Source organism: Cricetulus griseus, chromosome 6 (genome assembly GCF_003668045.3).
Source record: "Cricetulus griseus strain 17A/GY chromosome 6, alternate assembly CriGri-PICRH-1.0, whole genome shotgun sequence".
In the NCBI taxonomy this organism is placed as follows: Eukaryota; Metazoa; Chordata; class Mammalia; order Rodentia; family Cricetidae; genus Cricetulus; species Cricetulus griseus.
The window spans coordinates 105,972,316-105,986,334 of record NC_048599.1 but is presented as its reverse complement, the minus strand read 5'-3'; the positions used below and the strand labels follow the sequence as shown (position 1 = coordinate 105,986,334).

Sequence of the window (14,019 nt, the reverse complement as noted above, 5' to 3'; positions counted from 1 at the left end):
TCCTAGCTCCCCCCCCTTCCCATGCTCCCAATTTGCTCAGGAGATCTTGATATATTTCATTTAACTGCAGAATCGAGTTATTAATGGCATCTATTTCACAAGTTGGGAGAAGACTGATGAGCAGATGTACAGCAAGGGCTTAGAAACACTGGGCTCATAGAAGTTGCTATAAAAAGTATTCACTAACTTGCTTTGTGGTCAACTGGTATTTTGTTCAGAGAAAGTGGTTTGGATGAGTATGGTCCCAGTTGCAGCGTTAATCATCCATGGTCAACAAGTCTAAAAACATTAAATGGAAAATTCTAGAAGTAAAAATTCCTACATTTTTAAGTTGTATCCTGTTGTTGAGTAGTGGAATGTGACAAAATGTGGTAACACAATGTAACATTAGGTGAATTCTTGTTCAGTATATTCACACTGGATATAATACCCACATTAGCCAACTAATAGCTATCTTAGATATCATTAACTATTAGAATATTTCAGTGTTTGTATTCGAGTAATCTTTAATGATTTGCCACTATTACAATTGTTCTATTTTGTTGAAAGTTACTATGGATGACTCATTTTGAGTGTCAACATAGATTCAGAGATGCCTAAGAGGAGATGGTACATTAGGGTAGGGTATTTCCCAAGAGGATAAAATGTGGGGGAGTATCTGGAAAGACTTGCTTTGAACAGGGGCAGCTAGTACCATCATAGGGGACCTGGACGGAACAAAAGTAGGAAAAGAGAAAGCCACACAGGAAGTGCAAGTGCCATTCTTCCTAAGTACATCTGATGCTGTTGCTGTCACTGCCAATGGACACTAACCAATCAATGGAGAGTCATATCAGTGGCCGTCTCATTTCCCAGCCTTCAGCCTCAGACTGGTACTGTATCATTGGTCTCCCTTTTTCTGGAGCTTCAAGTTTCATGGACCAAGGAGCTACCGAGTTCCTGGCAACTCCTGTATGCACATAGGTCTTGATGGACTATTCTGTCTCTAATCATGTAAGCCAACCAAGTAAATCTCTTTTAATAATTACGTAGTGTATTGTTTTTGTTCTTCTAAAGGACTAAAATGCAGTTATTGTTGTTAATCTCTTACTGTGTTTAACTTACAAAGATTAATGAATTCTAAGGATATATATTTCATTTAAAATTTTTTATGTTGTGTGCATGCATGCAGGCACACATGCCATGGCATGGATGAAAGAGAACAATTGTGGGGAGTTAGTTTCCTCATAATATGTGGGTCATGGGACTAAACTTGGGTCATCAGGCTTGGAGGCAGTATTTGTACCAAGTGAATTATCTCACCAATTTTTGCTTTACTTTTTAAAGGGTGTGTTTTACTTTATCAATTTCCCTCTAAGATTTTAATGAGAATAATTACAGAAATACATCTGTGAGGGAGGAAATCATTTCCCTTCAAGTCTCATAAATTCATACTGAAGAGACAGTTACAAAGACTGAGTTCACAAGAGAAAACTAATCAAGTTTATTAACACATGCATGTACACTGTAGAGAGAACCCAAACAGAACTCCAAACAGGCTTAGAACTCAAGTTTACACAGCATCTTCAACAGAGAACAGTTGGATTTTACAGGCCTGACAAGACAGACAGCGGATTTGACTTTTGGCTTCCACAGATGGGGAATTATGGAGAATAAATTTATGGGAGTAAGTTAATGAAGTAAGCTTGTCCATTTCTCCGGTGGTGCCATGTCTGAAGTGGTAGAAGATCTTTTTAGTGGTTAACTCCCCTCTTTTTGTGGGTATGAGGCTAGACACCTTTATCATTTTAGGTCCAGTGTTTAGGCAAATTGAGGGAGGGCACAGCAGTTTTCTAACTCTGCTGCTGTTTAACTGTTTTTGATAAGGTTTATGTTAAAGGTGTATGTTTGGGATGATGTATTCTAGTTTCCTTCATACCACACAAAACACTGAAGAACCAGAGGGGCAAGAGATGAAAACTCTTTTAGGGTATTATACAATAATGAAGTAAACAAAATGCCACATATAATTTCTACATCAATTATAAACCGTAGCTATAAAAGCTTTCCGAACATTAGCAAGAAACGCTGAAAAATTGTTGGTCTTCCTGACTTTCTCCTGAAATTCTGCTAGGCACTCAAGATGAGGTGAGCAGTCAGACACTGGAAGGAAAAAGAAGATACTTTAAATGAGGGGCTCTGTGTGTGTGTGTAGAAGTGTTTCTAACGCAGGCTCTAAACTGGTCTCAATGACCATTATACTTTACTGAAATGCTCTGAGCATAAACTAATACACTTGAATTCATAGTTATCTTTTAGCCCTTTTCCTTAATCCCTAAGTATTCAACTGTAAGTACCACAGTCCCACTTTAAATCTAAGCCAGGGACTGAGAGCTGAGTGACACCAAGGCTATCTCCATCATATTTCATATATACATTTTGTTTTAACTATTAAAAGACATTTTCTGTGCAAAACATTAGCGTGACTTCTAAGTTTCTTGTCACAATATAAAAAAAAAAAGTACAACTTTGAATGACAATCCTTTTTTTCCTTTTTCCTTTCTTTTTTTGAGACAAGGTCTTGCTATATAGGTGTGGCTGGCCTGGGATCTTTATGTAGACCAGAAACTCAGAGATCCATCTGCTTCTGCCTCTTAAGTGATTAGATTAAAGGCAAAAGCAGACACACCTGACTCGATGGAAATTCTTTATAATTTATGATTTTTGAAAGGAAGATCCAAGATTTTAAAAAATTGATTATTTTACTACTTTTAAAACAACCTTATTTTACATACCAATCCAGTTCCCTCTCCCTCCTATCTCCCCACCTCACCCCCACCCCATCCATTCCTCAGAGAGAGTGAGACCTCCCATGGGGAAATCATCAAAGTCTGTCACATCATTTGGGGCAGGACCAAGACCCTTCCCCCTGTATCTAGACCGAGCAAGGTATCCCTCCATAAGGAATGGGCTCCAAAAAGCCAGTTCATGAACTAGGGATAGTTACTGGTTCCATTGCCAGTGGTCCCATAAACTGCCCAAGCAATAACCAAGGTTTTTTCAAGTGCAATGGAAGTCAGTGGAAAGCATGGTTAGTGTTCCAAGAGTGGTATTTGCAGAGTTCACTAATTAAATGAGACAAAAATCACAATTTACAAAAATCCTCATGTCAGCATGTCTACATGTTGGTAGAATAAGCCTCCAGAGTGAGTTGCCAACAGAATGATACAGCTCTTTCTACATTAACCATCTCCTTTGTTCAGGAGGAAGAACTTAACAGTATGGCTTTCTGGCTTTGGTAGAGTTTGCTCTGACAAAAGCAAATTAAGAAAGACCTTATTCTAGCTCACAGTTCAATCAAGCATTGTGGGGAAATCAAGGCAGCAAGAGCTTGCAGCAGCTGGTCCCCTGGCACTCACAGTCAGGAAGTAGAGAGCAATGAATACACGTTCCTGCTCAGCTCCCTTTCTCTATGTCTACAGCTCAGGATCCTAGCCAGGAAACAGCACCACTTACCATAAGGTCTTCCTGCCTCAATTAATACAAGATAATGACTCACTTAAGTATTTATTCAGTGACTCTAGACTGTGTCAAGTTGACAATTCACACTAACCATCACAAACAGACTATATACTGATTATATACAATTTAGAAAAAATTGGAAAACTAGGGAATAGGTTTTGGGAGTTTGATCTTTAATACCTAGCACTCATTTGATTAAAAGACAATTACTTAAGAGGAAATTCTCAAATATTTTGTGGATGAAGATTCTCCAAATCTGAGTCCTATAGGATGACAGTGAATCACCAGGACCCCAGAGCATACAGCACCCTGTGTATCTATCTGCCAGCTACATAAGCATTAAAATGTCGCAGGTGAGAATCATTTTTATGAACACCAACAAATTAAAGTGCATTTATATAAAGGACTATAAGAATTAAGAAGGTGCAAACATATTTTGACCTTAGTGTTCACATTGTTAGCAATCACATACATTCCCTATAAATTAAAGATTCTCTGACCTGCTGCAGAACCAGTAACCAACCCCGCTGTGAATGTGTGAGGCTTTTCAGGATGAAACAGTCTTTAAAAAAAATATTTTGAGGAAAATAAATTACCACATTTTGATTATTTTACACAAAGTGGCAATGACTAAACTATTCATACTGCGAGTCACAATTTTAGCTTCAAGTTCTTTGCAAAGGTAATCAAATTTACATATGAACTGCAATGAACTTTGGTCTCAAGAGTTTTTTCAGCCCCCATGATTCTGTGTCATCCTGGAGAGGTTTTACTTATTAGGGCCCCTAAATACACCTACAAGGCGGAACTACTCTCACATTCTTTAGAGAACAGCACCTCAAGAAGAAACACTGGAAAGGAAACAGCTTGTGCAAACACTACTGTCCTTATTTTGAGTCAAGTGACAGGTGAGGGTACTGATCTTAAACACAAGAAAGAGACAGGAGTACATACCTTCATAATCTCTAGCTTCATTTAGGCTTAGGGAAAACATATATGGGCTCTCAGGATTCTTAGGGTCAATACTAGTGAATATAAACTGCAATTTATCACCTAAAGAAATAGAGTAAACCATTTAATATGAGAATACTTAGAATGTCAAGGCTCTCAGTGGAGATATTTACACACACACACACACACACACACACACACACACACACACACACACACACACACCCCTGCCCCTTCTTTGATCATTATGTGCACTGCTGTGTATCCACTTAACCAGTATCTCCAAATTAGAACTTACAAGTTAGTTTAAATGACATTAAAACAGACAACAAAGGGAGAACAGAAAAGGGGGATATTAACTGACATTAACCTCTTTTTTTTTCTTCAAAAGGATATTATCAAAAACATGGAAGAAGCTCTCAAAATTGGGGCAAGTATTTGTAAATCAAATACCCACTAAGGCTTGAAAACATGGAATACACTTAAAAAGTCCTACAACTTGAAAATACAAAAGCAGAGATTTAAGGAGGTCACTGTAACCAGAAGCGGCAACAATCCAGTGTCAGCTCTCCCCCTTGTAGATTAACAGTTAAACACACATTGTATACATATACACTATACATATATATATGTTCATATAATATGTTCATATATATACCCATTGCCCAGACCTAAAAAGGAATGAACTTCTCATATATAACTACAGCATGGACAAACCTTGGAAATACAAAGCTAAGATGCAAAAGAAGAATTATTGTTTGATTCAACAATATAAAAAACTAGAATAGATAAGATAAATTCACAGAAACAAAAAATAATAATAAATTCAAGGTTACTAAGAGCTTTTAAAAAATTCTGTCTGGGGTGATAAAAATAAAAATAATAGAAATCCATAGTGGTTGGTGATGGTTACACAACATTGTAGATGTAATTAATGTAAATAGCTTAGTTTTACATTATACAAATCTTACTACAATAAAACCTATATTGTTAAATGAATTCATTTTATATTTTTCAAGTTAATTATCCAAAAATACCATGAAATGCTTCCAAATGCCTGGCTGCTACAATGTGTAAATTCACATACATTTTAGTTTCTTCTATAGCATAAAAAATTAAGCAATCTTATTTAAAGTTCCTAGTTATAAAAGGAATTCTTCAGAAACTTAGGAAAGACTTATCTTACATCCAAATTCAAAGTGAAGAAACTGTCAGTACCCCAGATTTTAGACAGTTAATGGTACTGGAAGAGATGTGCATGCCAAGGAAAGATTTGGTAATATACTCAGTTAAACAAAATGAAGTTTAATTTGGTGTTTTCTCTTCCCCTGAATACACAGAAGAGGGTACTTCTCTGAGAGTCACCAACAGGCAAAGAGTCTTTGTGGGTTGGTACTTCCTCCTGCCAGGGCACCAAGCAATTTACCAGTTGTGTGGTGGACACAGCTTGTCACCCTTTTATTTATGTCAGTTCTGATGCTCTCTTAAAGACAGGTTGTTATCATCCATTCCTCTGGTTCAACTGATCTGCTTAAGCAGCTTTCAGAAATCAGGGAAACACTTTACTTTTACCAGTTTATAATAAAGGATGCTACTTGGTTCCAACACACACTGTGCCCTTCCCACCATCATAATCACACAGTAACAATAAATAAAACAGCTTAGGAGGAAGGAGGGTGTTGAGAAATGGCTCAGCAGGGAAGGGCACTTGTAGCTAAGCCTGATGACCTGAATTCAGTCCCCAGAACCCACATGAAACCTCCAAAGAGTGCAATGGCACACATGTACATCCAAAAATGACTTAAAAATGCAATAAATAAATAAAATATACAAACTTATCTATCTTAAGTGTGCACATGCAGGATTCACAACTAACTGGTTTAGGCATCCACTACATGTCTTAAAATATATTCCCTATGAATTAAGTCCCCTCAGTGACTCACCAAGCCTTATCTTGGGAAGCTCCCAAATCCTATTCATTGTAACCAATTAACATATATGTACATAATAGCTATAAAAATACTCATGTACTTTTTAATATAGCAACTTCCCTCTGGGAAAGAATCCTCCCAAGGGACAAAGTATATGTACTACTTCTAAAGCTAAAAAACAGATATAATCCAATTGCTCATAGCAATCAAATTGATAAAAAGATAGAATAAATCACATTACATTAATAGAATGAGTAATTACACTAGCATTCACAAATCACCATTCTTAAGGCAACTGGAGATGACACAAATGCCACTGAAAACCAAGAACAGTAAATTTTTGCATGGTGTTTTTGTTATTTTCATTAGAATCCTAGATAAATAAAACAAGAGTACTTATATTTAGATGATTAGAAAGGTAGACATTGGTCTATCTTCTAAAAACCTAATGATGTGCTTACTAGCTTATTTGAAAATATCTTAGATTCTTCTCTTCTCTAGATACCCCTTTTCTAATCTTCTATATACCAGTTACAGCAATAAACTTACCAGGAACCTTCCTAATTTCCAGTCCAAGGCAATCTCTGTACATGTCCGCTGATTTCTGCAGGCGTTTCAGTTTATCTTCATTAGCTTTGTTAGCAGTGGAAATGGCTACGATTTAAACAGTGTCAAATACTTCAGGTGATTTTCAGTTTAAGGCTTATTGAATTAATTTTAAGAAACTTGAAAACTACTAAAATATTATGCCAGGCATATCAATCTGTTCATATTTATTCAATTTCTAACTAACAAATAACAAAAGGGGCTTCTGTTCAAGATGAAAGAAAAGATTGTTAGAGATATAGATAATCAGGCCAGGGACTTGTATAACTAGCCTAGAAAAAGATTTCATCATTATTATTATCGTTGTTTTCTGGCTACATAAATACTAATTGCTTTATGGGAAAAATATTTTACTCCTCTAAGCATAACTGCTTCCCATGAGAATTCAGCCTCATTTCATGCTGGTTTACAATTATTTTAAGTTAACACATAAGTCTAACTAATAGATGGCAGGTAAGAAAAGAAGTTAAGTTCACAATTTAGTATTGGATGAGAACTCTGGAAAAGAAAGCATTAACCAAACTCCTATTTTCAAGAGCTCTGAAGAGTCTATAGGCTAGGAAATTTCCTTTCTAAATAAAGCATTATTCAAATATGGAAGTTTTTACAGAACAGGGCTTTGTAGTATGAATGTTTCTAAATGAGACAGAGATAAGGATCTTTTTATCCTTTCAGTTATACACACACACACACACACACACACACACACACACACACACACACACATTATTTTTACCTCCTATTACCCTGTCTCATCTTTCTCCTGCTGAAACCCTGCTTCTTCCCTACAGGTGGCCTCCCCTCCCCTCCTTTCATGTCTTGTGTGTGCAACTTGCTGAGTTTAACTGAGCTTCCTGCAGGAGCAAAGGTTGAGTTTATTTATTGGGGCATAGCTTGTGCAACTTACTATCAGCAGCTATACCACTGAAGACTAACACCCACTACTCCCAGCCCACACTGTTCTTTGAGGGTGGGCTCTCGTGGGCCCATCTTCCTATCTATGTTGACTGGCCCAAACTCATGCTGGTAACCACAGCTGCTGAGAATTCATGAGCACACTGGCCATATCACATCCAAAAGACAATGTTTCACAGCACTCCTCCCCAAGCTCCGAGCCTTACATTTTTTTTGTGATGCCCTCTGAGCCTTGGCAGGATAGTGAATGTGATATAGATGTCCCTTTTAGGGGCAGCCACATATTCTCCACACTTTCATCAGTTGTGAGTCTGTGCATTAACTGCCTGGCAGAGATTTTATGGTCCATAAATGTTTGTGATGCATGCCTGCAATCCCAGCACTCAGGAGGTAGAAGCAGGAGGACCAGAAGTTCAAAGACATCCTTAGTAATAAACTTGAGGTCAGCCCAGGCTACATGAGATACTAAAGGTTTTGTCCAATTTCAGTTACAACCAGAGAAATAACAATATGAGGGTCTGGTTGTAACTGAAATTGGACAAAACCTTTTAAGCAAAACAATAATCACAAAAAGAAAACCAAGCCCACTTGGTTGACCTAAGTGACCTAGCAGAGATCCTAGGCTGGCTATGCCCTTAAGTGTCATCTACTTACTTACACATGAAATAGAGCTGGCAAGATGCACACAATTGTGAACCATCCTGTCTTTGAAATTCAGCCAACTATTTTAAATGTAACCATGAACTTACTTTCCTTCTTCCTAGAATACTCTTCCTTAAGGTCCTTGATATTTGCTATCAGCACTTCCAATTCTTGCTTCTTGCCTTTTACTTCATCAACCATCTTTAACAGGTTATCTTTTTTTTCTTGAATGAGCTTATTCTGCTTACAGAGCTCTGTAAGAAACACATGGCATTTAAAATACATACAGACTACTCTCTGACTTATAACTAAGGGAAACACAAAAATCATTGACTTTAATATCAATAAATTGTTTTTGCATTTTGTTTTGAAGGCAGAGCCTATGTAAACCTAGGCTGGCTTCAAACTCAGTATGTAGCAAAGGCTGGCCTCAGACTCATAATCCTTTGGCCTCTATCTCCCTAGTATAAAGAGTGCTTTGAAAAACATATTTCATGACTCAAAAAGCATAAATGTTAAAAGAAAATCTGCTTCATTAGTTGTCTTTAAAATAAAAAAAATGCTTCTAAGTTTGAGAAACCAAATTAATTCACAAAGTAGGAAATGAGAAGCTCATGACTCCTGTAGTTCCAAGAAAGTCTATTAGCAAAGCCCATCACAGAAGACAATCCAACACTGCAAGACATCCTTTCACCGTGCTTTGCAGAAAGAGCTGTCTGGAATGTACCAAAGACAGAAGAAAATGGTGATAAGACTGGCAAATCTAAAACTAAAACACAGTAGACATCACCATGTATTTGAGTGACATATAGTGAGTGACAGGACCAATGAGATGATTCAGTAGGTAATAGTGCTTGCTGCCAAACTTGTTGAATCCCACATGGTGAAAAAGGATCTACCTCCTGTAAATATACCCATACACATAAACAAAAAGAAACAAATCTTTAAAAATATATATAAAAAACCAATCCACTAAAAGCAAATATGGTTAGATACAGTAAAGATAAAATATTAGGAAAATGTATCATATGAGCATGTTATATAAATTACATACCCACTCTTCATACTGAATTTTTTTTTATTGTACTGGGGATTAAATTAAACCCAGGCTCTCAAAAAAACGATAACCAAACACTCCATTCCCCCAAACTACACCCCAAGCTCTTTTACTGAGTTGCTCAAACTGGCCTTGAACTTTCAGTGCTCTGTAACAGCCTTCCAAGTAATATAGGTAGTCTGTGCCAACTCTGCCACTATTTCTTAAACTAGATATATAGAGGAGCTTATAATTTTCACATGACAAAAACAAAGTATCATCTACAACTTAATAATCCACATCAAGAAAACAGGCTCTGTGTGTGTGGCGGGGGTGGGAGGAAACCCTACAACTTGCCTTAAACACACAGCTGAGTTGGATTCTAGATTACACTGTGTTCTTCTAAATACTACTAAGGTAGTATGTCTACTTCCCAGAGTCTAGACATTACTGCAGGCCCAGGGGAAATAGGGGGCAGGCAACAGACCATCTAACAAGAATAACCAGTAAATTCACCTGACAACACATAGGTGAGAAAAGGGAGCTGTGAGAGACCTTATTAACCTAACCAGGAACTGCCTGTAAGATACAGTACTCCCAGTGGATACACTTAACCCCAATAATGTACTAACCAACCAATACCCAACTCAGGGAAACAAGGACCCTGGAGGCAACTATGGTGTGTTTAGGAAGTTAGTATGACAAGAAAAATACAAACAGAGCACCAAGGGGGTAGAATACTCTCTTTAAGCAGTGTAGAATTCAAAATAAATTCTAAACTTACTAAATATTTCAAAGACAAAATGAAATCTTATAAAACCAGAAAAGCAGCATCTATAGGAACAAAATTACAAAACTAACCACGAAGGAGAAAGATCTGAGTCAAAAACAAAGAGAAAGGCTACAAAATTCAACATACAGGTGAAATAATTCACATTTGACTCAAATAAAAACAAAACTACTAAATGCTATGATCCTTGTTAAATACCTCATAGTTACATACTTTATTCAAGGCCAGGGTACTATTACAGAAATCTTAATCTTTTAAAAGAAAAAAAAAAAAAAAAAAAAGGGTAAGAAGAGTGTGGTGGTGCCTCTAATCCTAGTGCCCGAAAAGTGAAGGTGAGTCTACAAGACTGAGAAGGAACACCACAAGTTCTGGACCAGCCTGGGCTATAAAGAAAGTGATGCCCCATCTCAATCAACTAAACCAACAAAGCAAGACTTCTCACAAGAAACGGTTAAGATAAACCTGTCTTAAAATTGTGAGGATTTCAAGTCAAAATGTGCAAACTGCTTAGACTATGTGAACTAAGGGTAAGTTATTAACTATTCTGCAACTCATTGAATCAAGCCCTCCAAAGCCTACATCCACAATGCATGCATTCCATTATTACAGCAAGTATTACAATATGTTTTAACTATGGTCTCCCTGTCTTCATCTCCACTAAATTCTGAGCATACCTTATGCACTGCTTCCTTAATCCAGGGCAAGAACAATCAAATATTCATTGAATTTTGTTAATTGTTATTTTTTTTCAACCACAGTGTGTGTGTATGTGTGTGTGTGTGTGTGTGTGTGTGTGTGTGTGTGTGTGTGTTGCAGTTTAAGTGTTTAAAACATAGTACCCTTAAACCAAATGTCTCTATGAAAGTTTGACCAATTGCCCCAGGTTTATGGCTTATGTATGATGATTCAATAAAAGATGCATTGAAATATCTGGAGAGCTATAGAAATGAGAGGGGAAGAGTGGTGGTAAGGATATGATTATTAGAATGTTAACCAGACTCCAAAGTTCCAAGAAACTCCAGGTAAATCCTTGGCTGGGATTTCCAATGTAAAAACAAACTCCTTTTATTTTAAAGGCTGGCCTTTATACATAAGCATACTCATACCTTACTTAATTAAAAAGAGACAGGATACATTATAAAATGCCATTCATATAGTATTCAAATATAAAACAGAAAAAATTCATAGTATTAGAAGGCAAAAGATATTCAACTTTAAGCTGGTGACAGGAATAGAATTTTGATGAATGTGTGTATGCATGGATGTGAATGTATGGACACTTACTACTACACTGTCTTACTTGTAAGAAGATTTCACGATAAAGACATTCAATCTAAAAACTGATCTACAGCTTTTCACATACGATTTTGATAGTCCAAAAACATCTCCACCATCCTTTCTTCTTCCTTGAGTTTCAGAGACAGCTTTTCTGAAAGACAAATGCAACACAAGTTTTGATTCCGCTGAAATAACAGTAGAAAGTATGTAAGAACAGAAAATGAGCAAGTTGGACATTAAGGGCAATACCTGAAAGTGCTCTAATGGAGTCCCTGAAGGCATCTCTAACCCCCAGCACCTGACTAGGATTGCCAATGAGGCTGTTTCTGAACTTTTCTCCAAATTCATTTATGCTTTTATCAAAAAGCGCCAGTTCGTCTTCAAACATTGTGTTAGACGCTGCAAAACAGAGGACACATAATTATTATTGACACCAAATACATCACATAGTCTGAGTATATGCCCGCAGTTTGGTTTAGCTACGAAATGGTTAAATTCCACAGTTCAGCCATCGTAAAGGAACAGACTATATATAATTCCAGCATTTGGAAGCTGGGATAGGAAGGTCAGAAGTCAAAGGTCATCCTCAGCAAAACCCAGGAGCAGCCTGAAATACCTGAGACCTTGTCTAAAAACAGCAGGGCATGGGGATGTACACCTGTAGTCCCAGCACTGTGGCTAGACCCTGTCTATAAATAAATAAACAAACAAACAAACAAAACCCATCAACAGTCCGGTAGTTAGCAGGATATGAGGGTGTATGTACACCTGTAGTCCCAGCACTGTGGCTAGAACCCGTCTATAAATAAATAAATAAATAAATAAATAAATAAATAAATACACAAAATCCATCAACAGTCCGGTAGTTAGCAACAGGATAATTCCAGCCACTTGGGCTTAACTGTGGTGAAAGTGCGTCAGTCTGTTCTGAGAGAAGTAGCATGAAGGGAGGTGAGGGAGGGGAAATATTAATCAAAATGTGCTATATGAAACTTCCAAGTCATGTTTTAACAGGGCCCGGGTGTCAGTCAACTTGCCCTTCTAAGGACCTGTTCGCAGGCAAGGAGACCCAGAAGGTCTTGGTTTTTGGTACTAGACCCCTGCGGCCGGCCGGGTCCTGCTATTCCCCCTGCGGGCGGGGAGACGGAGGGGCATCGGTGGGGTGGGGTCAGGGACCAGAGGGACGGACGGATGAGGCAACCGGAACCCCGCGGCTAACAGCGGAGGCCCGCGTTCCAGGCGGTGTCGACACACGCCGGCAGGCCCAGGCCGACTTTCCCTCACCCACGCGAGTGGCGAGCACCACAGCCCTTCAGAAGACTCCCCGACCTGGGCGGCCAGGAACGCCACCGTCTTCACCAGAGCGGACGCGTCCGGCAGGAACCAGCCAGCAGCTCTCCAGCCGAGCACTTTCGATTTCAAACTCTGGACCTCCGCTACCCGCCAGTCAACTCGCCTTTTGATTGGCTGGCAGCTCAGGCTCCCCGTGCAAGGATTGGTTGATATCGGCCCGAGGAATTCTCGCGGACAAATATGGAGCTGGGCACTCTGGGGTTCGTAGTTCTTGTCTTAGCCAGACTCTGGGTCTGTAGTGAGATAGCTAGAAGGACTTAATCACAGGACGAAGAAAAACATAAAAAATTGAAATTTAATTGCATTCTTTTATGAAATATATACCCCTCTCCTTTGTACTCATTTTATTTTGGAAATGACAAAATATCCCTGAACTGACTCCAGTTATGACTGGCTAGGCAGCAGCATCCTGAAAGTTACCAAACTATTTACCAAAACTTACTGTTTGAATTTCCCAAGCTTCTCTAACACTGCTTTAACTTGAGCATTTTTACTTATTTAATTTCTATATTTGTATGTGTTTACATAAGAGGACATCGTATCCCTGGAACAGTTGTGAGCCATTGGCTAGTCCACAGGCACTCTCCACCCTGGCACTATCAGCCAGTTCGTCAGATACTGACTTTTAAACCTACATCACAAGAACAATATGCTCCCGGATCTTGCAGAACTTCAAACTGAATAGAACCAGAGTACTACCAAAGCAAACCACACTCCCTGAAGATAGACGGGTAGGAGACACCAAGCTATTTTAAAACACATGCTTTAAAAGTAATAACAATATTAAAGATTTAAAACTAGATGTGGTAGTTTGAATGCAATTGGTCCCCATAATCCCGTAATCTCATAGGGACTGGCACTATTAGGAGGTGTAGCTTTGTTGTAGTAAGTATGGCCTTGTTGGAGGAAGTGTGTAGCTGTGGGGGTGGGCTTTGAGGATTCATTTACTCAGGATACTGCCCAGTGAATCAGTCAACTTCCTGCTGCCATCTGGTCAAGATGTAGTGAACACCGTG

The 14,019-nt window shown here is 38.3% G+C and overlaps 1 protein-coding gene across 2 annotated transcripts; it reads right to left on the bottom strand.

Moving 5' to 3' along the window:
- Positions 1-1,459: 1,459 nt before the first annotated feature.
- Spc25 (SPC25 component of NDC80 kinetochore complex) lies at positions 1,460-13,112 on the bottom strand. 2 transcript variants are annotated; one of them, XM_027420250.2, is made up of 7 exons: positions 12,980-13,112; positions 11,900-12,049; positions 11,736-11,801; positions 8,654-8,800; positions 6,933-7,037; positions 4,456-4,554; positions 1,460-2,142 (listed from the first exon to the last, which is right to left on the bottom strand). In XM_027420250.2, exons 2-7 carry the CDS (start codon positions 12,036-12,038, stop codon positions 2,018-2,020), a joined length of 681 nt encoding a protein of 226 aa, XP_027276051.1. In that variant the 5' UTR covers positions 12,039-12,049; positions 12,980-13,112; the 3' UTR covers positions 1,460-2,017. The 2 variants fall into 2 exon arrangements, with proteins under 2 accessions (XP_027276051.1, XP_027276050.1); XM_027420249.2 differs by having other exon boundaries at positions 12,935-13,090.
- Positions 13,113-14,019: the final 907 nt, after the last annotated feature.

What these genes read in the sequence shown, in the direction of transcription:
- Spc25 (XM_027420250.2), bottom strand. Translation starts at nt 12,038, where the DNA reads ATGTTTGAAGACGAACTGGCGCTTTTTGATAAAAGCATAAATGAATTT. An exon ending in GGAAATTAGGAAGGTTCCTG is followed by an intron (nt 4,555 to 6,932) that starts GTAAGTTTATTG and finishes CTATTTCTTTAG; the next exon opens with GTGATAAATTGCAGTTTATA. An exon ending in TGAAGCTAGAGATTATGAAG is followed by an intron (nt 2,143 to 4,455) that starts GTATGTACTCCT and finishes TTTTCCTTCCAG; the next exon opens with TGTCTGACTGCTCACCTCAT.